The sequence below is a fragment of the Papio anubis genome, chromosome 17 (assembly GCF_008728515.1).
Source record: "Papio anubis isolate 15944 chromosome 17, Panubis1.0, whole genome shotgun sequence".
NCBI classification, from domain to species: Eukaryota; Metazoa; Chordata; class Mammalia; order Primates; family Cercopithecidae; genus Papio; species Papio anubis.
This window is the reverse complement of record NC_044992.1, coordinates 3931360-3947277: the sequence shown is the minus strand read 5'-3', so window position 1 is coordinate 3947277 and position 15918 is coordinate 3931360. Positions and strand designations below refer to the sequence as shown.

Sequence of the window (15918 nt, the reverse complement as noted above, 5' to 3'; positions counted from 1 at the left end):
ACCCTGGACTTCTGGTGGAAAATGCAACAACTAGGTAATTTCTGGATATATTATAGAATCTTTCACAAGACTCTTGCGTACAGTGTTGCAGAAAATGGCCCAAGTAATGTAATGGTGTTTACCTAGAAAAAGGTTGGAAATGAGATCACTCATGTAGAAAATAACTCCTCACAGCGCATTTGTGTGTGCTCCACTCCATCCCTCAGTCGACAGGGAAGTGTGACTTTCTGTTTTACTAGAATGTCTGCAACATAGTTGGCACTCAGTACACACACATGCATGCATAAACAAAGTACCTGAAAATGCCATTCCCATCTTCATGTGTTTGCACTTTCAATATCTTTAAAAAGTATTTTAGATTAGCCACTTTAAAGTAAAATGCCTTTCTTGTGTATTGAAATACAGCGCTGATTTTAACTATTTGTAAAAGTCTAGTTTGCCTGTTATGCAAAAATATTAGACTTATACATATCTCCCCTCAAATTTCAAGAAAAGAAGCACTTCCATGTTTAAACATAAAGTTTTTATTTTTATTTTTGAGACAGAGTCTCGCTTTGTCACCCAGGCTAGAGTACAGTGGCATGGTCTCGGCTCAGTGCAGCCTCTGCCTCCCAGGTCAAGTGATCCTCCTGCCCCAGCCTCCTGAGTAGCTGGGATTACAGGTGTCCACCTCCATGCCTGGCCAATTTCTGTATTTTTACTAAAGACAGGGTTTCACCATGTTGGCCAGGCTGGTCTTGAACTCCCGATCTCAAGTGATCCACCTTCCTTGGCCTCCTGAAAGTGTTGAGATTACAGGTGTGAGCCACCACGCCCGGCCTAAATAATAAATTTTCACTGTTGACTTTCTCATATTTTGCTGGCATGTTGTTAAATCCTAGTCGTTGAAATAATACCATCTCTGATTACCCCCAAAATTAATATCTCCTCAGTTACCTACACATTGGTTCAGTCGTTGGTAGCTCTCCGAACTGTATTATACTGTGTTTCATCCTTAGGCAAAGCTGCGTGAGAATGATGGCAGGTAGTACACGAGAATTACACACCTGTTGAGACTCCCACCAAGTCCTTTTCAAACCACTCTACTCTTGCATGTTCTTTGTCCCCACTTTCCAATTTGAGCCAATGAGTACCCAATTCCACTGGCAGGTAAAATGTGATAATTTTGTGGGTAATTGATACGTGCATTCACTATTGTGATTGTTGTGTTGGTTCCTCTGGTGTATACATATATCAGTACTTATTAAATTGTTTTTTGTTTTTGTTTTTGTTTTTGAGATGGAGTCTTGCTCTGTCACCCAGGCTGGAGTGCAATGAATGGCGTGATCTTGGCTCAATGCAACATTTGCCTCCCAGGTTCAAGCAGTTCTCCTGCCTCAGCCTTCTGAGTAACTGGGATTATAGGCGCATGCCACCATGCCCAGCTAATTTTTAAATTTTTATTTATTTATTTATTTTTAATTTTTTTTTTTTTTGAGACAGAGTTTTGCTCTTGTTGCCCAGGCTGGAATGCAATGGTGTGATCTCAGCTCACCGCAACCTCTGCTTCCCAGGTTCAAGCAATTCTTCTGCCTTAGCCTCCTGAGTAGCTGGGATTACCGGCATGCGCCACTACACCTGGCTAATTTTGTATTTTTAGTAGAGACGGGGTTTCTCCATGTTAATAGGCCGGTCTCAAACTCTCGACCTCAGGTGGTCCACCTGCTTCGGCCTCCCAAAGTGCTGGGATTACAGGTGTGAACCACTGTGCCTGGCCAAATTGTGTAATTTAAGTCTGTGCAGTTCACCGAATGTCAGTTATACCTCATTAAACTGTTTAAAAATTTCTCATATGGTCTGCTCACCATTAGTAGGCCAGTACTTTATTAAGTCTGGTGTCTCTGGAAACATTTTGGGCCCTGCACCCCTGCTCACCTGCTCCTTAAGGTCCCTGTCTTGGCTTGTGTGCCCCCACCTCGCTAGTTCCTCGCCTCTCGTTTCCCACCCTGTCATTCTTTCTCCATGCCACGGCACTCTCTTTAGAAGAGAAGAACCTCATGATGCTACAGCCATTCCTGTATGCTCTAGCTATTACTCTTAAGCTAATCCTGTGTCCCAGAGGCTGTGGCTGTCAGAGGGTCAACATACACAGATAAGACTTATGGGACCTCTGCTTTCCTTGTGCTCAGAGATGGATGGGCACACAGGAGCACTGTAGGAGCAGGTCCCCACGACTACAGGGACATGTCAAATAGGAGTACAAATGTTAGTACAAATGAAAGTTATTAAGCTCAGTATATTCCAATGAAAAGGTATGATTAGACACTCTGAAAGCATACCCTAAAGACAGCAGCTTAAGAATTGCCAACTTGATTTGATTTCTGGGGTTCCCTCTGAACGAGAATCTCTGGGGGATGGGCCTGGATATCTGCATTTTAATAAGCTGCCTTAAAAGACCACTGTAGGGCCACCCAGAATGACAAGAGCCTGGCTGGACACCAGTAGAAGTTGATCTTCTGGAGAGTTTGCTTTACCCAGGGCTTTCTTACAGTATAGACATGAAAATATTTTGGCCATCAAGTAGCATCTTGCCTGGCAAGGTATATCTGTTTGATGGTTTAAAACTTATATATAACATGTATGCTCAAGTTCTGTAATTTATCTATTGGATGAAAATTTTGTGCTTAAATGTATTGATTAAACTTTGCTTTTTCCACAGAACTCAACAAAAATCCAGTGGAAGGCTTTTCTGCAGGTTTAATAGATGACAATGATCTCTACCGATGGGAAGTCCTGATTATTGGCCCTCCAGATACACTTTAGTAAGTATAATGGGACTGACATCTTCAAAGTGGAGCTCTTTTAATACATTGAATTAAAACCTATTTTGGCAGGCTGGGCGCGGTGGCTCACGCCTGTAATCCTAGCACTTTGGGAATGGGTGTGGTGGCACGCACCTGTAGTCCCAGCTACTCAGGAGGCTGAGGCAGGAGAATCAGTTGAACTCAGGAGGCAGAGGTTGCAGTAAGCTGAGACCACACCATTGCACTCCAGCCTGGGTGACAGAGTGAGACTCCATCTCAAAACAAAACAAAGCAAAAACACAAGTATTTTGGCAAACTGAAATGAAATTATTTTTTAAGGAGCAGGAGAAATGGCTGTATTCAGTATCCTTTGTACTGAATTGGATCATCGAAGAGTTTTTGTGTTCTCCTTGAATCTCTAATGTCTAAGACCTATTGCTATTAAAAATAATAGTTTCAGGCTGGGTGTGGTGGCTCACGCCTGCAATCCCAGTACTTTAGGAGGCTGAGGTGGGTGGATCACCTGAGAGGTCAGGAGTTTGATACCAGCCTGGCCAACATGGTGAAACCCTGTCTCTACTAAAAATACGAAAATTAGCCGGGCGTGGTGGCACGCCTGTAATCCCAGCTATCCAGGAGGCTGAGGCAGGAGAATTATATATTTTTTGGACATTTTAATTGAGAATGTATTATACACATCAATGTTTTAAGAAGGCTAAGGAGAATTTTCAAGATCGTCTATTTTCGTGGTTCTCTACTTGAGTCCCCACCGAATACTGGTTAGAATCTAGGTGTTCTTATCCTATACTAAACTAATGGTCACTTTCTCCTAGTTTGTTGAAAGTTATTGTTAGACTATATGATAATCTGTTAACTGACTATTAATTGTTAAACCAATGACTTAAGGATAGACAACAATGTAGTGGCATTAAATAAGAGTAGGAGAAGTAGAATTTTAAAAATATTTCGTGTAGTACATTTCTAGATGCAAAGACCACAGTCGTATTTTCTGCTCTGAGTGTTTGCAGACTAACTTAAATTTACTAGTATGTATTGTTTTGTAAGATGCATCTGCCGGGCACGGTGGCTCACGCCTGTAATCCCAGCACTTTGGGAGACTGAGGTAGGCAGATCACGAGGTCATGAGTTCGAGACCAGCCCGACCAACATGGTGAAACCCTGTCCCTACTAAAAAGACAAAAAAATTAGCCGGGTGTGGTGGCGCGCGCCTGTAATTCAGCTACTCAGGAGGCTGAGGCAGGAGAATCGCTAGAACCCAGGAAGTGGAGGTTGCAGTGAGCTGAGATAGCGCCATTGCACTCCAGCCTGGGTGACAGAGCGAGACTCCATCTCACACACACACACACACAAAGATGCATCAAGACTTCCTTAAATTGGTGACTGATACAAGTTGCCATGCTTTTTACAGCAGTTCAGGTATTGGGGGAAAAAAAGGAAGTGACCTTTTAAAGTCAACTGAGTGACAGGGACAGATCTAGATCTGAGTTTCTTGAGGTCTGGACTATACTTTCTCATTTAACCTTCATCTCAATGGTGCTAAGTGGGTAAGGATTTGGATGCATCAAACATTTTTTTTGGTGATGGTCAGGTAGTTGTTTTTAGGTTTTCTGAGTTAGTAGCTCTTTTCCTCCTCAGAAAAAAGCTGATGGAAAAGAAGATTTGGAGCTATTTCTCTGCCAGGCTAGGCTGATACGTAGAGTTGAACCGTAGTGTGGACATTTGTGTTTGTGATAACGATTGCCAATCCGAAATTTTGCTGATGTGTTTCCTGATAGTAGTTTGCATTGATAAGTTTTACAAATTGAGATAACTGAATTTGGCCACCCCACATGATTAAGGTTTTTGGCAGATAACAGTAGCCATTGAAGACCATCTGGAAGTGCTTCCTCCTAACCTTACTGTTATTTGAAAGCAAATTTCCTAACAGTTTTTTCACCAAAAGATGCTTGATGCAGCCAGATCCTTACCCACTTATCACACCTGGGATGTGAGCCCGGTGAAGTTCAGATCTATTCTTGTAGTTTTTCAACATCACCACCTTAGGAGACACAGCAACATTTCAGTGACAGAATCTAGTTACCCTTGTATTACGTACATGAAAACAAGAAAAACTCTCCTAAACTGATGTCTGTATGGAGCATTGGTTGGGAATCCAGATTTGAGCTCAATTCTAAGGGCCTCATTGAAATTTTTTTTTTTTTTTTTTGAGATGGAGTCCCGCTCTGTCTCTCAGTCTGGAGTGCAGTGGCGCGATCTTGGCTCACTGCAACCTCTGTCCCCTGGGTTCAAGTGATTCTGCTGTATCAGCCTCCCAAGAAGCTGGAATTACAGGCACCTGCCACCACACCCGGCTAATTTTTGTATTTTTAGTAGAGATGCCATTTCACCATGTTGAGCAGGCTGGTCTCGAACTCCTGACCTCTCAGGATTAGATATACACCATTTTGTTACAATTGCCTACCGTATACAGTACAGTAAAATGCTGTATAGGTTTGTAGCCTGGGAACTATAGGCTGTATCCTAAAGCCCAGGTATGTAAGTAGGCCATACCCTGTAGGCTTGTGTATGTTCACTCTGATGTACAAAATCGCCCAAGGATGCCTTTCTCAGATCATAACCCTGTCGTAAAGCCTCGCATAACTGACTGTATGTTGTGTACCTCCAGCTCCACCAAAGAGAAACACTTTTTCTTTTCACTAATAAACACCCATTCCTGGGCCGGCGCTGTGGCTGACGCCTGTAATCCCAACACTTTGGGAGGCCGAGGCGGGCAGATCACGAGGTCGGGAGATCGAGACCATCCTGGCCAACATGGTGAAACCCCGTCTCTACTAAAAATGCAAAAATTACCTGGGCGTGGTGGCTCGCGCCTGTAATCCCAGCTACTCAGGAGGCTGAGGCAGGAGAATTCTTGAATCCGGGAGGCGGAGGTTGCGGTGAGCCAAGATCACACCACTGTACTCCAGCCTGGTGACAGAGCAAGACTCCATCTCAAAAAAGAAAACAACACCGTTTCTGGTATTTGGTGTACATTTTTGAAAGTGTTGGCTGTTGACTTGAGATGTGAATCACAGCAGTGTTTCTGGCAGCTCCTCTGGAGTGTGTATACGCTGCTGAGAATACTGGTGGTCACTTCTGGACTGTGCCTTCCTGAGATCAGTAGCCTTTGCTCAGGAAAGAGAGAGAGCGTGTTCCTAGGGCAGGACCTGAGAAAGGCAAAGCAAGATACAGGGGGATGAAGAAAGGTTTGTTAGAAGTAGGCCTTTTAAAATGCTACCAAGGATCATGTACTTCATAGAATGGATTTGTCGTTGGCTGGGCGTGGTGGCGTAGGAGGCCGAGGTGGGCAGGATCATCTGAGGTCAAGAGTTGGAGACCAGCCTGACCAACACGGAGAAACCCCATCTCTACTAAAAATGCAAAATTAGCCGGGCATGGTGGTGGGTGCCTGTAATCCCAGCTACTCGGGAGGCTGAGGCAGGAGAATCGCTTGAACCCGGGAGGCAGACGTTGGCGGTGAGCTGGGATCGTGCCACTGCACTCCATCCAGCCTGGGCAACAAGAGGAAAACTCTGTCTCAAAAAAAAAAAAAAAAAAAAAGGTTGTCTTAACAGAAAGTAAGAAAGTAGTGATGTTCTTGTAATTATTTCAGTGGAATGGAGAGAGTAGAGGCCATCTTGGAATTGTTTGAAGAGCGCTATTGGGAGTGAATGTATATACCTTATGTATAAATAACTGCCTGTGAAGGGAAGTAGAGGCTTGTACTGGGGGGAAGGGGTGTTACAGGATTGAAAATAAATTAGTATAGGCTCAGATGGTACCCAGACCTAAGTGGTTAATTCACTACTTTATAATTAGGTAATAGAAATAATACTGAACCAAAATTCTGTAAAAGCTGGTGTGATTATCTCACCGTGCCGTCATTAGCCCTCATTTAGTCACTAGAGGGCACTCCACTCTCTTCAGTCTATGTGATTGATAACTGGTACATTCAAGGGTTACTTTGAGACTCCTATAGTTGCCACAAGTCTTAATTCAGTCATACTCATCTTTATATTGCATTACATGTTTATTTTTATTAATGAATCTTTCCAGTGCAGTAGTCTTTAAGGTTTTTCTAGGAAATGTACACTCTGAACTGGTAAGGTATACCAACTATTTTCAGACTGATTATCAAGCAGTATGGATAACCACTCATATCCACAGGAATTGAAATTTCAGGTAGAAGTGGCAACAGGTTTGTAGTAAGGAAGTTTAGGATGGGCACAGTGGCTCATCACGTCTATAATCCCTGCACTTTGGGAGGCCAAGGGTGGAACGTTTGAGCTCAGAAGTTGGAGATCAGCTTGGGCTACATGGCGAAACTCTGTCTCTACAAAAAAAATACAAAAATAAGTCAGGCATGGTGATGCATGCCTGCAGTCAGGAGGCTGAGGTGGGAGGATCACTTGAGCCCAGGAGACTGCAGTGAGCCAAGATCATGCCACTGCACTCTAGCTTGGGCAACAGAGCTAGACCATGTCTTAAACAAACAAACAAAAAACCCCAGAAAGTTTAAGAAACCTGGATATCACTGTATAATTATAACATTTTATAAATTATTAATGAATGATGTCTGTGTATTTTCTCTCTCTCTTTTCCTTTCATCACCAATGGCTGGTCTGTTCAAGGAGTATGCCATATCTATTTATTTTGTTTTTAAGCACTGGCAATGGTATGAAAAATTTGGAGAATCTTAAGATTATGTGTTTTTTTTTTTATTTTTTATTTTATTTATTTTTTTTTTTTTGAGACGGAGTCTCGCTCTGTGGCGCAGGCTGGAGTGCAGTGGCCGGATCTCAGCTCACTGCAAGCTCCGCCTCCCGGGTTTACGCCATTCTCCTGCCTCAGCCTCCCGAGTAGCTGAGACTACAGGCGCCCGTCACCTCGCCCGGCTAGTTTTTTGTACTTTGTAGTAGAGACGGGGTTTCACCGTGTTAGCCAGGATGGTCTCGATCTCCTGACCTCGTGATCCGCCCGTCTCGGCCTCCCAAAGTGCTGGGATTACAGGCTTGAGCCACCGCGCCCGGCCCCAGATTATGTGTTTTGTAGTATTGCCTTACCTTGGGTGGTTGTAGAAAATGAAGAATCAGTTAACCAAAACTCAGAATTACATTCTTTTACAGTTGCAAAATTCTATTCCAGTTATAAATTATTTTTATAATTTATATTCCAGTTATAAATTTATTTCCTGTAAGATGTAGAGGCAGAAGCCATCTGTTCTGTAATGAAATTCTGGAGGGAATGAACCTAATGCCTGCATTGCTTAGAAATTGAATGATCAGTGGTAATGCCTTGCTGTTTATCATGTAGTGTTCAAGGACATGGACTTTGGGGACTGCCTTTGGTTAGCTCTCTAACTCTACCACTCTTAGTTGAGTGACTTTGAACAATTACTTAAATTTGGTCTTAGCAGTTTCATTTCTAGGGTAAAAACCCTATGCTTAGGAAATGTTTCAGACTTTCAATGTTCTATTGCTTATAACAGCAAAAAAAAAAAAAAAAATCTTACTTTTTCCCCTTTTGCGGTTTTGTTATTTATCTTTGTAAATGTCAATTATAATTTGAAGGACACTTTGTAGTTACTAATTAGATTATATGAAAAACTGTATGGAAAGTTTGTACTCTAATATTGTGTCCCTAAGAAATTAGGGTCCTCAGTAACAGAGAAATAAACTCAGAAGGGTCACTGCTCAGCAGTCCACATAACCACAGAGTAGAGCACAAGCTACTGGTTGTGAATAGAAAGAGACTTCATACAAATCTTCACATATTTTCTAGCATTATTCCCTACCACTAAAGGGAATGCCTATGACAATGCCATTTTTTTTTTCTGCTATAAGATAAAGGAAAGGTCATATCCCTAAGATACATACATTATCATATCCCTAAGATAACAGAAGCTCCAGTGTTTTTCTTTTTTCACTGTTCTTTTCAGAAGTTCACCTGGATGTTCCAGAGCAGTTTTCTAAACCTTCCATTGTTGATTGGCCTTTTGTAGAATTCTTCAGCAACATACAGTACAGAAGACCCAGGCTAAAATAGTTCTCACAGATACACTTTGAAATAGGTGTATTTGGATATAAATATAACTTGCCATTCCATTATTTTTTCTAATGACTAAACTCTAAATTTTTTAAAATGGAGATTTTCAAACCAATGATGTGCAAAGCCATTCTCATGACACAGTCATTTAAACTTATTAAGTATGGGCAAATTTTGTTTCTCCCCTTTGTCTTGTGGAGTAATTGAGGTTCTCACCCTGGGCATCATTCACAAAATAAGAGTAAGACCACAGATAATAGTGACATAGAAACACAGGCAATGAAGAAAACTTGTAAAAAACAAATATCCCCGAGTATCCTGTATCATCCCAGCAGTGATGGAAATGATGGGCAACCCAAGATTCTGAATGGAGTGCGTGAAGCCATATGCAGTTCCCAGTTGATGTTCAGGAACTACAGATGCCACTATTGGCCATAATGCACAGGCAGGCAATGACTAGGAGATTCCCAGAGGACACATAGCAACCCAAGGGCTCCACATCATAAAGGCCAGCATCATGTGGGACACAAGAGTGGCTGTGACCACACACACAACCCAGATGCTGTTCTTCCCTGTGTCATCCACCGGGAGCCCAAATACTGGGTCGTGGGAGCTGATACGACATACACAACACTGTTCATTGCACTTGCTGCCTGGAAAGAAAATCCAAATTTCTCGTAAAGAAAACTTTCCCAAGTCTAATAAAAGGGAACATGGCAACACGCTAGCAGACACAGATGATAAATATGAGCCACAGGGGTAAGGAGAAATCCTTTACATCAGTTAATTTAAAAACTCTCCCCCCCCCCCTTTTTTTTGTTCTTTATGAAGGGTTCTCTCTGCTCTGGGATCTAAGTAAGCAAGAGCCAAGGAAGGCACAGATTAGTGAAAGAAGACATGTTACCTCCAGTCTTAAGTGTGACTCCAGGGGTTGTGTGACCAGCAGAACCCCACGAAGCTTCAATCTTAGAATACAGCCAACTCATGAAGTTCATGTTTACTGTACTTCCAATTCTAGCCACGCTAAATTGTTGGAGTCCAAACACCAGGTTTAATTCTTTGTCTTTAAACCAGTTTACAGCATATGTATTCTGGGCAACTGCTAAGCACTCCCCACCAATCCTAAACACAAGTCTTTCAAATTCTGTCAGCCAAAAAACATTAAATATTCCACTCAGAACAAAAACAACCTGTCCAATGCAAATGAAACAGCTAAAAATAATTGTGCCCCATCATATTCCAAATACTCGGTCTTTTAAAAAGCGACCAAAGAAACACAAAACCACACTGGGCCAAGAATACCAGGCATATAGCAGCATGAATTTCATGGTGTTCACCGCCATATCCCATTTATCCTGAGTCCGAAGGGCAGCAGTATTATTATAGCAAAAATATCTGCTGAAGCCAAGGAAGAACATCAATAACAGCATCAAAAGTCACAGACAGGCGGCTGGAGGCCACAGAAGGGCCAGCGGCAGCCGTGCTTTCTCATCCTTCTCCTCCACTACACCCGCGGGAGACCGAGAGGCGGAAGGGGTGATGACTCCAGGACCCGGCGGAAAGCAGTGCCCGCAGAGCACAGCCAAGGCAGTGATCACATGACTCCCAAATATCTTAGACTAGTAGATAGTGAACTGTGGGAAATAAAATGATCGGACAAGAGACAGGTACAACAGGACTACAGATTAACAGGAAATGTTGAGCTAATTTCAGACGGCAGCATGCAGCACATCATTTAAATAAAATAAATATGGCCGAGTGGTAGGTAGGACTTGATCCTTGTAAGATTTTTATAATTTAACACCAAAACAGTAAAGGAGGCCTCATGGAAGAAACTTGAACTAGGCCCGGGTTTTTCAACCCTTTCAAATTTGAAACTGCTGGTTACATATCTCCTTTTTTTTTTTGAAGCAGAGTCTCACTCTGTCGCTCACTGCCACCTCTGCCCCCCAGATTGAAGCAATTCTCCTGCCTCAGCTTCCCGAGTAGCTGGGATTACAGGCACCTGCCACCATGCCTGGCTAATTTTTGTAGTTTTTACTAGAGATGGGATTTCACCATCTCGGCCAGGTTGGTCTTGAGCTCCTGACCTCTTGATCCACCCAACTCAGCCTCCCAAAGTGCTGGGATTACAGGTGTGAGCCACTGTGGGCGGCCTACACATCTCTTTTTAATATCATGATAGTAATTGTATTGTAGTATCTGTGATGAAGACAATATGTAATGAAAGATATTTTGAATTCATTGATGCCTTTTTAAAATTGTATTTATTTTATTTTTTTATTATTATTATTTTTGGAGATGAAGTCTTGCTTTGTGGCCCAGGCTGGAGTGCAGTAGTGCGATCTTGGCTCATTGCAACCGCTGCCTCCCAGGTTCAAGCCATTCTCCTTCTTCAGCCTCCTAAGTAGATGGGATTACAGGCGCCCGACACCACGCCCGGCTAATTTTTGCATTTTTATTTTTTATTATTATTATTATTTTTTGAGACGGAGTCTCGCTCTGTCGCCCAGGCTGGAATGCAGTGGCCGGATCTCAGCTCACTGCAAGCTCCGCCTCCCGGGTTTACGCCATTCTCCTGCCTCAGCCTCCCGAATAGCTGGGACTACAGGCGCCCGCCACCTTGCCCGGCTAGTTTTTTGTATTTTTTTAGTAGAGACGGGGTTTCACCGTGTTAGCCAGGATGGTCTCGATCTCCTGACCTCGTAATCCGCCTGCCTCGGCCTCCCAGAGTGCTGGGATTACAGGCTTGAGCCACCGCTCCCGGCCTAATTTTTGCATTTTTAATAAAGGCAGGGTTTCACCATGTTGGTCAGGTTGTTCTTGAACTCCTGACCTCAGGTGATCTGCCCACCTCAGCCTCCCAAAGTGCTGGGATTACAGGCGTGAGCCACCGCGCCTGGCCACAATCATCTTTGTATATCAAGAGTGAATATGTGGCATGTTAATGTTTAGTCGACAGTGTTATTGTACTCTGTGGGTTTTGGGCTTTCTCTTTGCTAATTTGGCTGCTTGGGAGAAGTTTGCATGCACAAGTTGGGTACTACTGAGTTAAGCATTTAAAAAAAAAAAAAAAAAAGCAGGTAGGCCGGGTGCAGTGGCTCACAAGGTCAGGAGTTCAAGACTAGCGTGGCCAACATAGTGAAACCCCTCTACTAAAAATGCAAAAATTAGCCAGATGTGAGAATTAGGAGAATCACTTGAACCCGGGAGGCGGAGGTTGCAGTGAGTCAAGATTGTGCTATTGCACTCCAGCCTGGGCGACAGAGCGAGACTCCGTCTCAAAAAAAAAAAAAAAAAAAGAAAAGAAAAAGGCAGGGGCAGGTAGAATTTCCACAGGTAAAATAGAAGAAGGAGGGGTTCACAGACAGGAGAAAACAGAAGCACCATGGTGGCTTTAGAGTGCGCAAGGCCATTTTCAGATAGAGTGAAAGTTGAGTGCTTTAAATCTTTAGGGCCACCCTTTTAGTTGAATTTGGTGGACATTTTAGAGGTTGAAAACAATTTAGAGGGTCTAAATCGGTTTTTCACGATGAAGATTCCAGTCAGCTGTTGCGAACCTTTTGCGTGAATGTAACCAGTCCAAAGTAAGTGACACGGGAAAGCTGACTCCATGTTGTCAGGGAATCAAGTGGCACGTGGCTGCCAGGAGAATCCAGTGCAGGGGCTTTGTGGCTGTGCCTTTGATGTTCTTTTACATAGACTCTCTTTTTTTATTTTATTTTTTTATTGAGACGGAGTCTCACTCTGTCACCCAGGCTGGAGGGCAGTGGCACAATCTAGGCTCACTGCACCCTCTACCTCCCAGGTTCAAACAATTCTCCTACCTCAGCCTCCCAAGTAGCTGGGATTACAGGCGCGTGCCACCACATTTGGCTGTTTTCTGTAATTGTGGCTTTCAAACCCGTAATTAGAAATACTTTACATCATGGCCCAGTGCATACATATGTGTATATAGATTAGTGAAGAAAACACATACATAGATTATATAACTGACGCTACTTGTGATAAACTCTGTTTTCTATTTTTGTTAGCAAAAAAATTTTGCGAGTGATTCATTAAATTGCTTTTGCAGCCCTGTTTGAAAAAATAGTCAATGTAATCAGTATATCCTAAGACCCATTTTGGCACTAACTCACATAGAGCAACAGGATGAGAAGATAAAGACTTAACTCTTGGTGTAATGCCCTCTTCACAACAGCTATTCCAGTCTCTCTCTATTCCCTCAAGCCCTCAGGCTTCTTCCCTTCCATAGACAACCTCATCAGTTTTGAAAAGGAAGGCCCTACGGTGGGCCTTAATTCAGTTCTTCATTTTTTCTGAGTATCTCTTTTAAAGCCCTTGATTTGTACAGTTTCCCCATCTAGTTACTATCTTCTTCAACTGTTAAACTTTTTATATAAATTGTCCTGTTTATTATGCTTGAGTACTTTACTACCCTGTTCTTTAACCCTTTACAGTTTTTTTTTTAATTGCGTTTTACTAAAAAAATTGTGTGGTCAAGGTCACTGACTTTTTATACTGTGAGTCCTGTGACATTTCCTAATTATTCAGGAATGTTTAGTGTTAATGATCTGTCTCTCTCTCTTTTTTTTTTTTTTTTTTGAGACAGAGTCTTGCTCAGTCGCCCAGGCTGGAGTGCAGTGGCGCAATCTGGGCTCACTGCAAGCTGCGCCTCCCGAGTTCATGCCATTCTCCTGCCTCAGCCTCCGAGTAGCTGGGACTACAGGCACCCGCCACCACGTCCAGCTAGTTTGTTTTTTTGGTATTTTTAGTAGAGACGGAGTTTCACCATGTTAGCCAGGATGGTCTCAATCTCCTGACCTCATGATCCACCCACCTCGGCCTCCCAAAGTGCTGGGATTACAGACGTGAGCCACCACACCTGGCTGATCTGTCTCTTGTTTTAAACTTAATCTGCACCTCCCCCATGTCTTATGATCAGAAAAAGCGCTTGTGAACAGTTCAAGCTATATTAAAATGAGCAGAGAGTAAAAGATCTCGTAACGCTACACTGTTGTTAGTTAACTATTGTTATGTATTGATGTCCTGTTTCTGGACATTTTTCTATGTGTATACCAACACACCCCCAATTTTTCACTTTTTCTTTCCTTTCTTTTCTTTTCTTTTTTCTTTTCTTTTTTTTTTTTTTTTTTGGAGACAGGGCCCTGCTCTGTTTCCCAGGCTGGAGTGCATTGCAGTGGCACAATCACAGCTCTCTGAAGCCTCAACTTCTTGGACTGAAGGGATCCTTCCCGCCTCAGCCTCTTGAGTAGCTAGAATTACAGGCATGAGCCACTGTGTCTGGCCTCCCACTATTTCTTTAAAGACAAGTGAGCTAATTTTAGAAATACCTGCTCTTAAAAACTTAACAATAGATTCCTCATATCATTCCATGACCACACTTACTACTGATAATTTTTCTTGGTAGATATTTTCCTTCTGCCACTAAAATGATAAGCTCCACAGTGCTCTCTAATGCTCTGTTCTCTGTTGTATCCTTTTATGTAGACCAGTGGTTAGAGTAACTGGGTAATCAATGTGTATTTGTTCAGTGAATGGAAACCATTTAATGAGCTGAGAATTTCATTTCTCACTGATCTGAAACAACCACAATCATGACTCTAATGGTTGGACACATTACAATAGAAGAATCACATGTGCAAGTGGTATTGCAATAAAGAAATTTTAAGTGGTCAGTGTACTAGAGGGGACCTGGTGGCTAGTTTAGATTTTAGTCAAATGAAATCTTTCTAGAGGTAACGTTTAAGCTGAGTACTGAATGATTATCAGAAGACAAAGGGAGAAAGGTATTTCCAACAGAGGAAACATTTAGTGCCAAGGCCACAAGACAGGAATTTAGTATTTTTGCCCTTTAAGGCTGACTGGATCTCTTTGGTTTTAGTTAGTGTGTACAAGTCACTGTATTGTTCTTTTGGTGATTCCTTGAGAGTGATTGCTAATTCAGTGTGAGTGGTCTGAGGTGCGTTGTCTGAAGTAGCAGTCACGGGCTTATTTCACATGGCTGGTGGCTGCGTTATTGGACAGCACAAATACAGAACATCTCCAATATTACAGTTCTCTTTTACAGTGCTGTTCTGGAAAGTCACTAGAATATCAACTCCTTGAGATTTTTTTCGCTGCTATACCCCTAGAGTTTGACACATAAATGCCGAGTAAATATTTGGTAAATGATCAAATGAATAAATGGATAGATGGAGGCAGTATGTCTGTTCCTAGATAAGGAAAAAGAAAATGTGCATAAGTTTTGAGATGAGAAAGGGTTTGATGTGTTTAAGAACAGAAAGAAGACTGGTTAGAACAGAGAGGAATGACAGTTTGAAATCAACGTAGAGAAACTAGTGATGTTAAACCTTCTGAATTTTGTTTTAAGTGCATTGGGAAGTGATGGAAGGGTTTGTAGCATAGCAGTAATGTGATCTGATCTGATCTGGTCTGAATGTCTTTTTAGCAGATGATTTCATTTTACTAGCTCTCTTAAAAGTTTAATTAAAGTGATAGCGATGACAGTTTATTCAACTAGTTATTTGAGAAAGTAACTGCCTGTGGGGAATCCAGATTATTTGTTTACTTCATTTTCGGTGTTAGTGCTAGCCCCCTTGTTTTATATTTGTTTTAACAATTCTATGCTTAAAAGCAGGAACTTATAGGCAAGAACTTCTTTTTGTTCTTTTTTCCAGTGAAGGTGGTGTTTTTAAGGCTCATCTTACTTTCCCAAAAGATTATCCCCTCCGACCTCCTAAAATGAAATTCATTACAGAAATCTGGCACCCAAATGGTAAGTTTATCTAGTTTTACTTTTACATTTGTAAATGTGATGACCTGTCATTGAAGTGTTGAAGGTCAATAAGAAAGATCTGTTTCTCAGTGAAATTGCTTTGGCATGTTTGTTCTGTGTTTATTGTGCACATGGCTGTGTACTGAAACCTTTAAAAAGAGGAGAGGCCAGGCACAGTGGCTCATGCCTGTAATCCCAGCACTTTAGAAGGCCAGGCAGGCAGATCACTTG

At 42.2% G+C, this 15918-nt stretch overlaps 1 protein-coding gene and 1 pseudogene across 4 annotated transcripts in view; one reads left to right on the top strand and one right to left on the bottom strand.

The window, feature by feature from the left end:
* The window catches only part of UBE2G1 (ubiquitin conjugating enzyme E2 G1), a 101156-nt gene that overhangs the window by 56746 nt on the left and 28492 nt on the right, over positions 1-15918 (top strand). For all 4 annotated transcript variants that reach the window (XR_004179313.1, XR_004179314.1, XM_003912123.3 and 1 more), the window contains 2 exons: positions 2699-2801; positions 15590-15687. Coding sequence is in view for 2 of the 4 variants with exons in the window: in XM_003912123.3 (XP_003912172.1) it covers positions 2699-2801; positions 15590-15687 (201 nt within the window). In the remaining 2 variants the exon portion in view is untranslated. The remainder of the gene's footprint in view (positions 1-2698; positions 2802-15589; positions 15688-15918) is intronic.
* Positions 9019-10246, bottom strand: LOC116271006 (annotated as a pseudogene).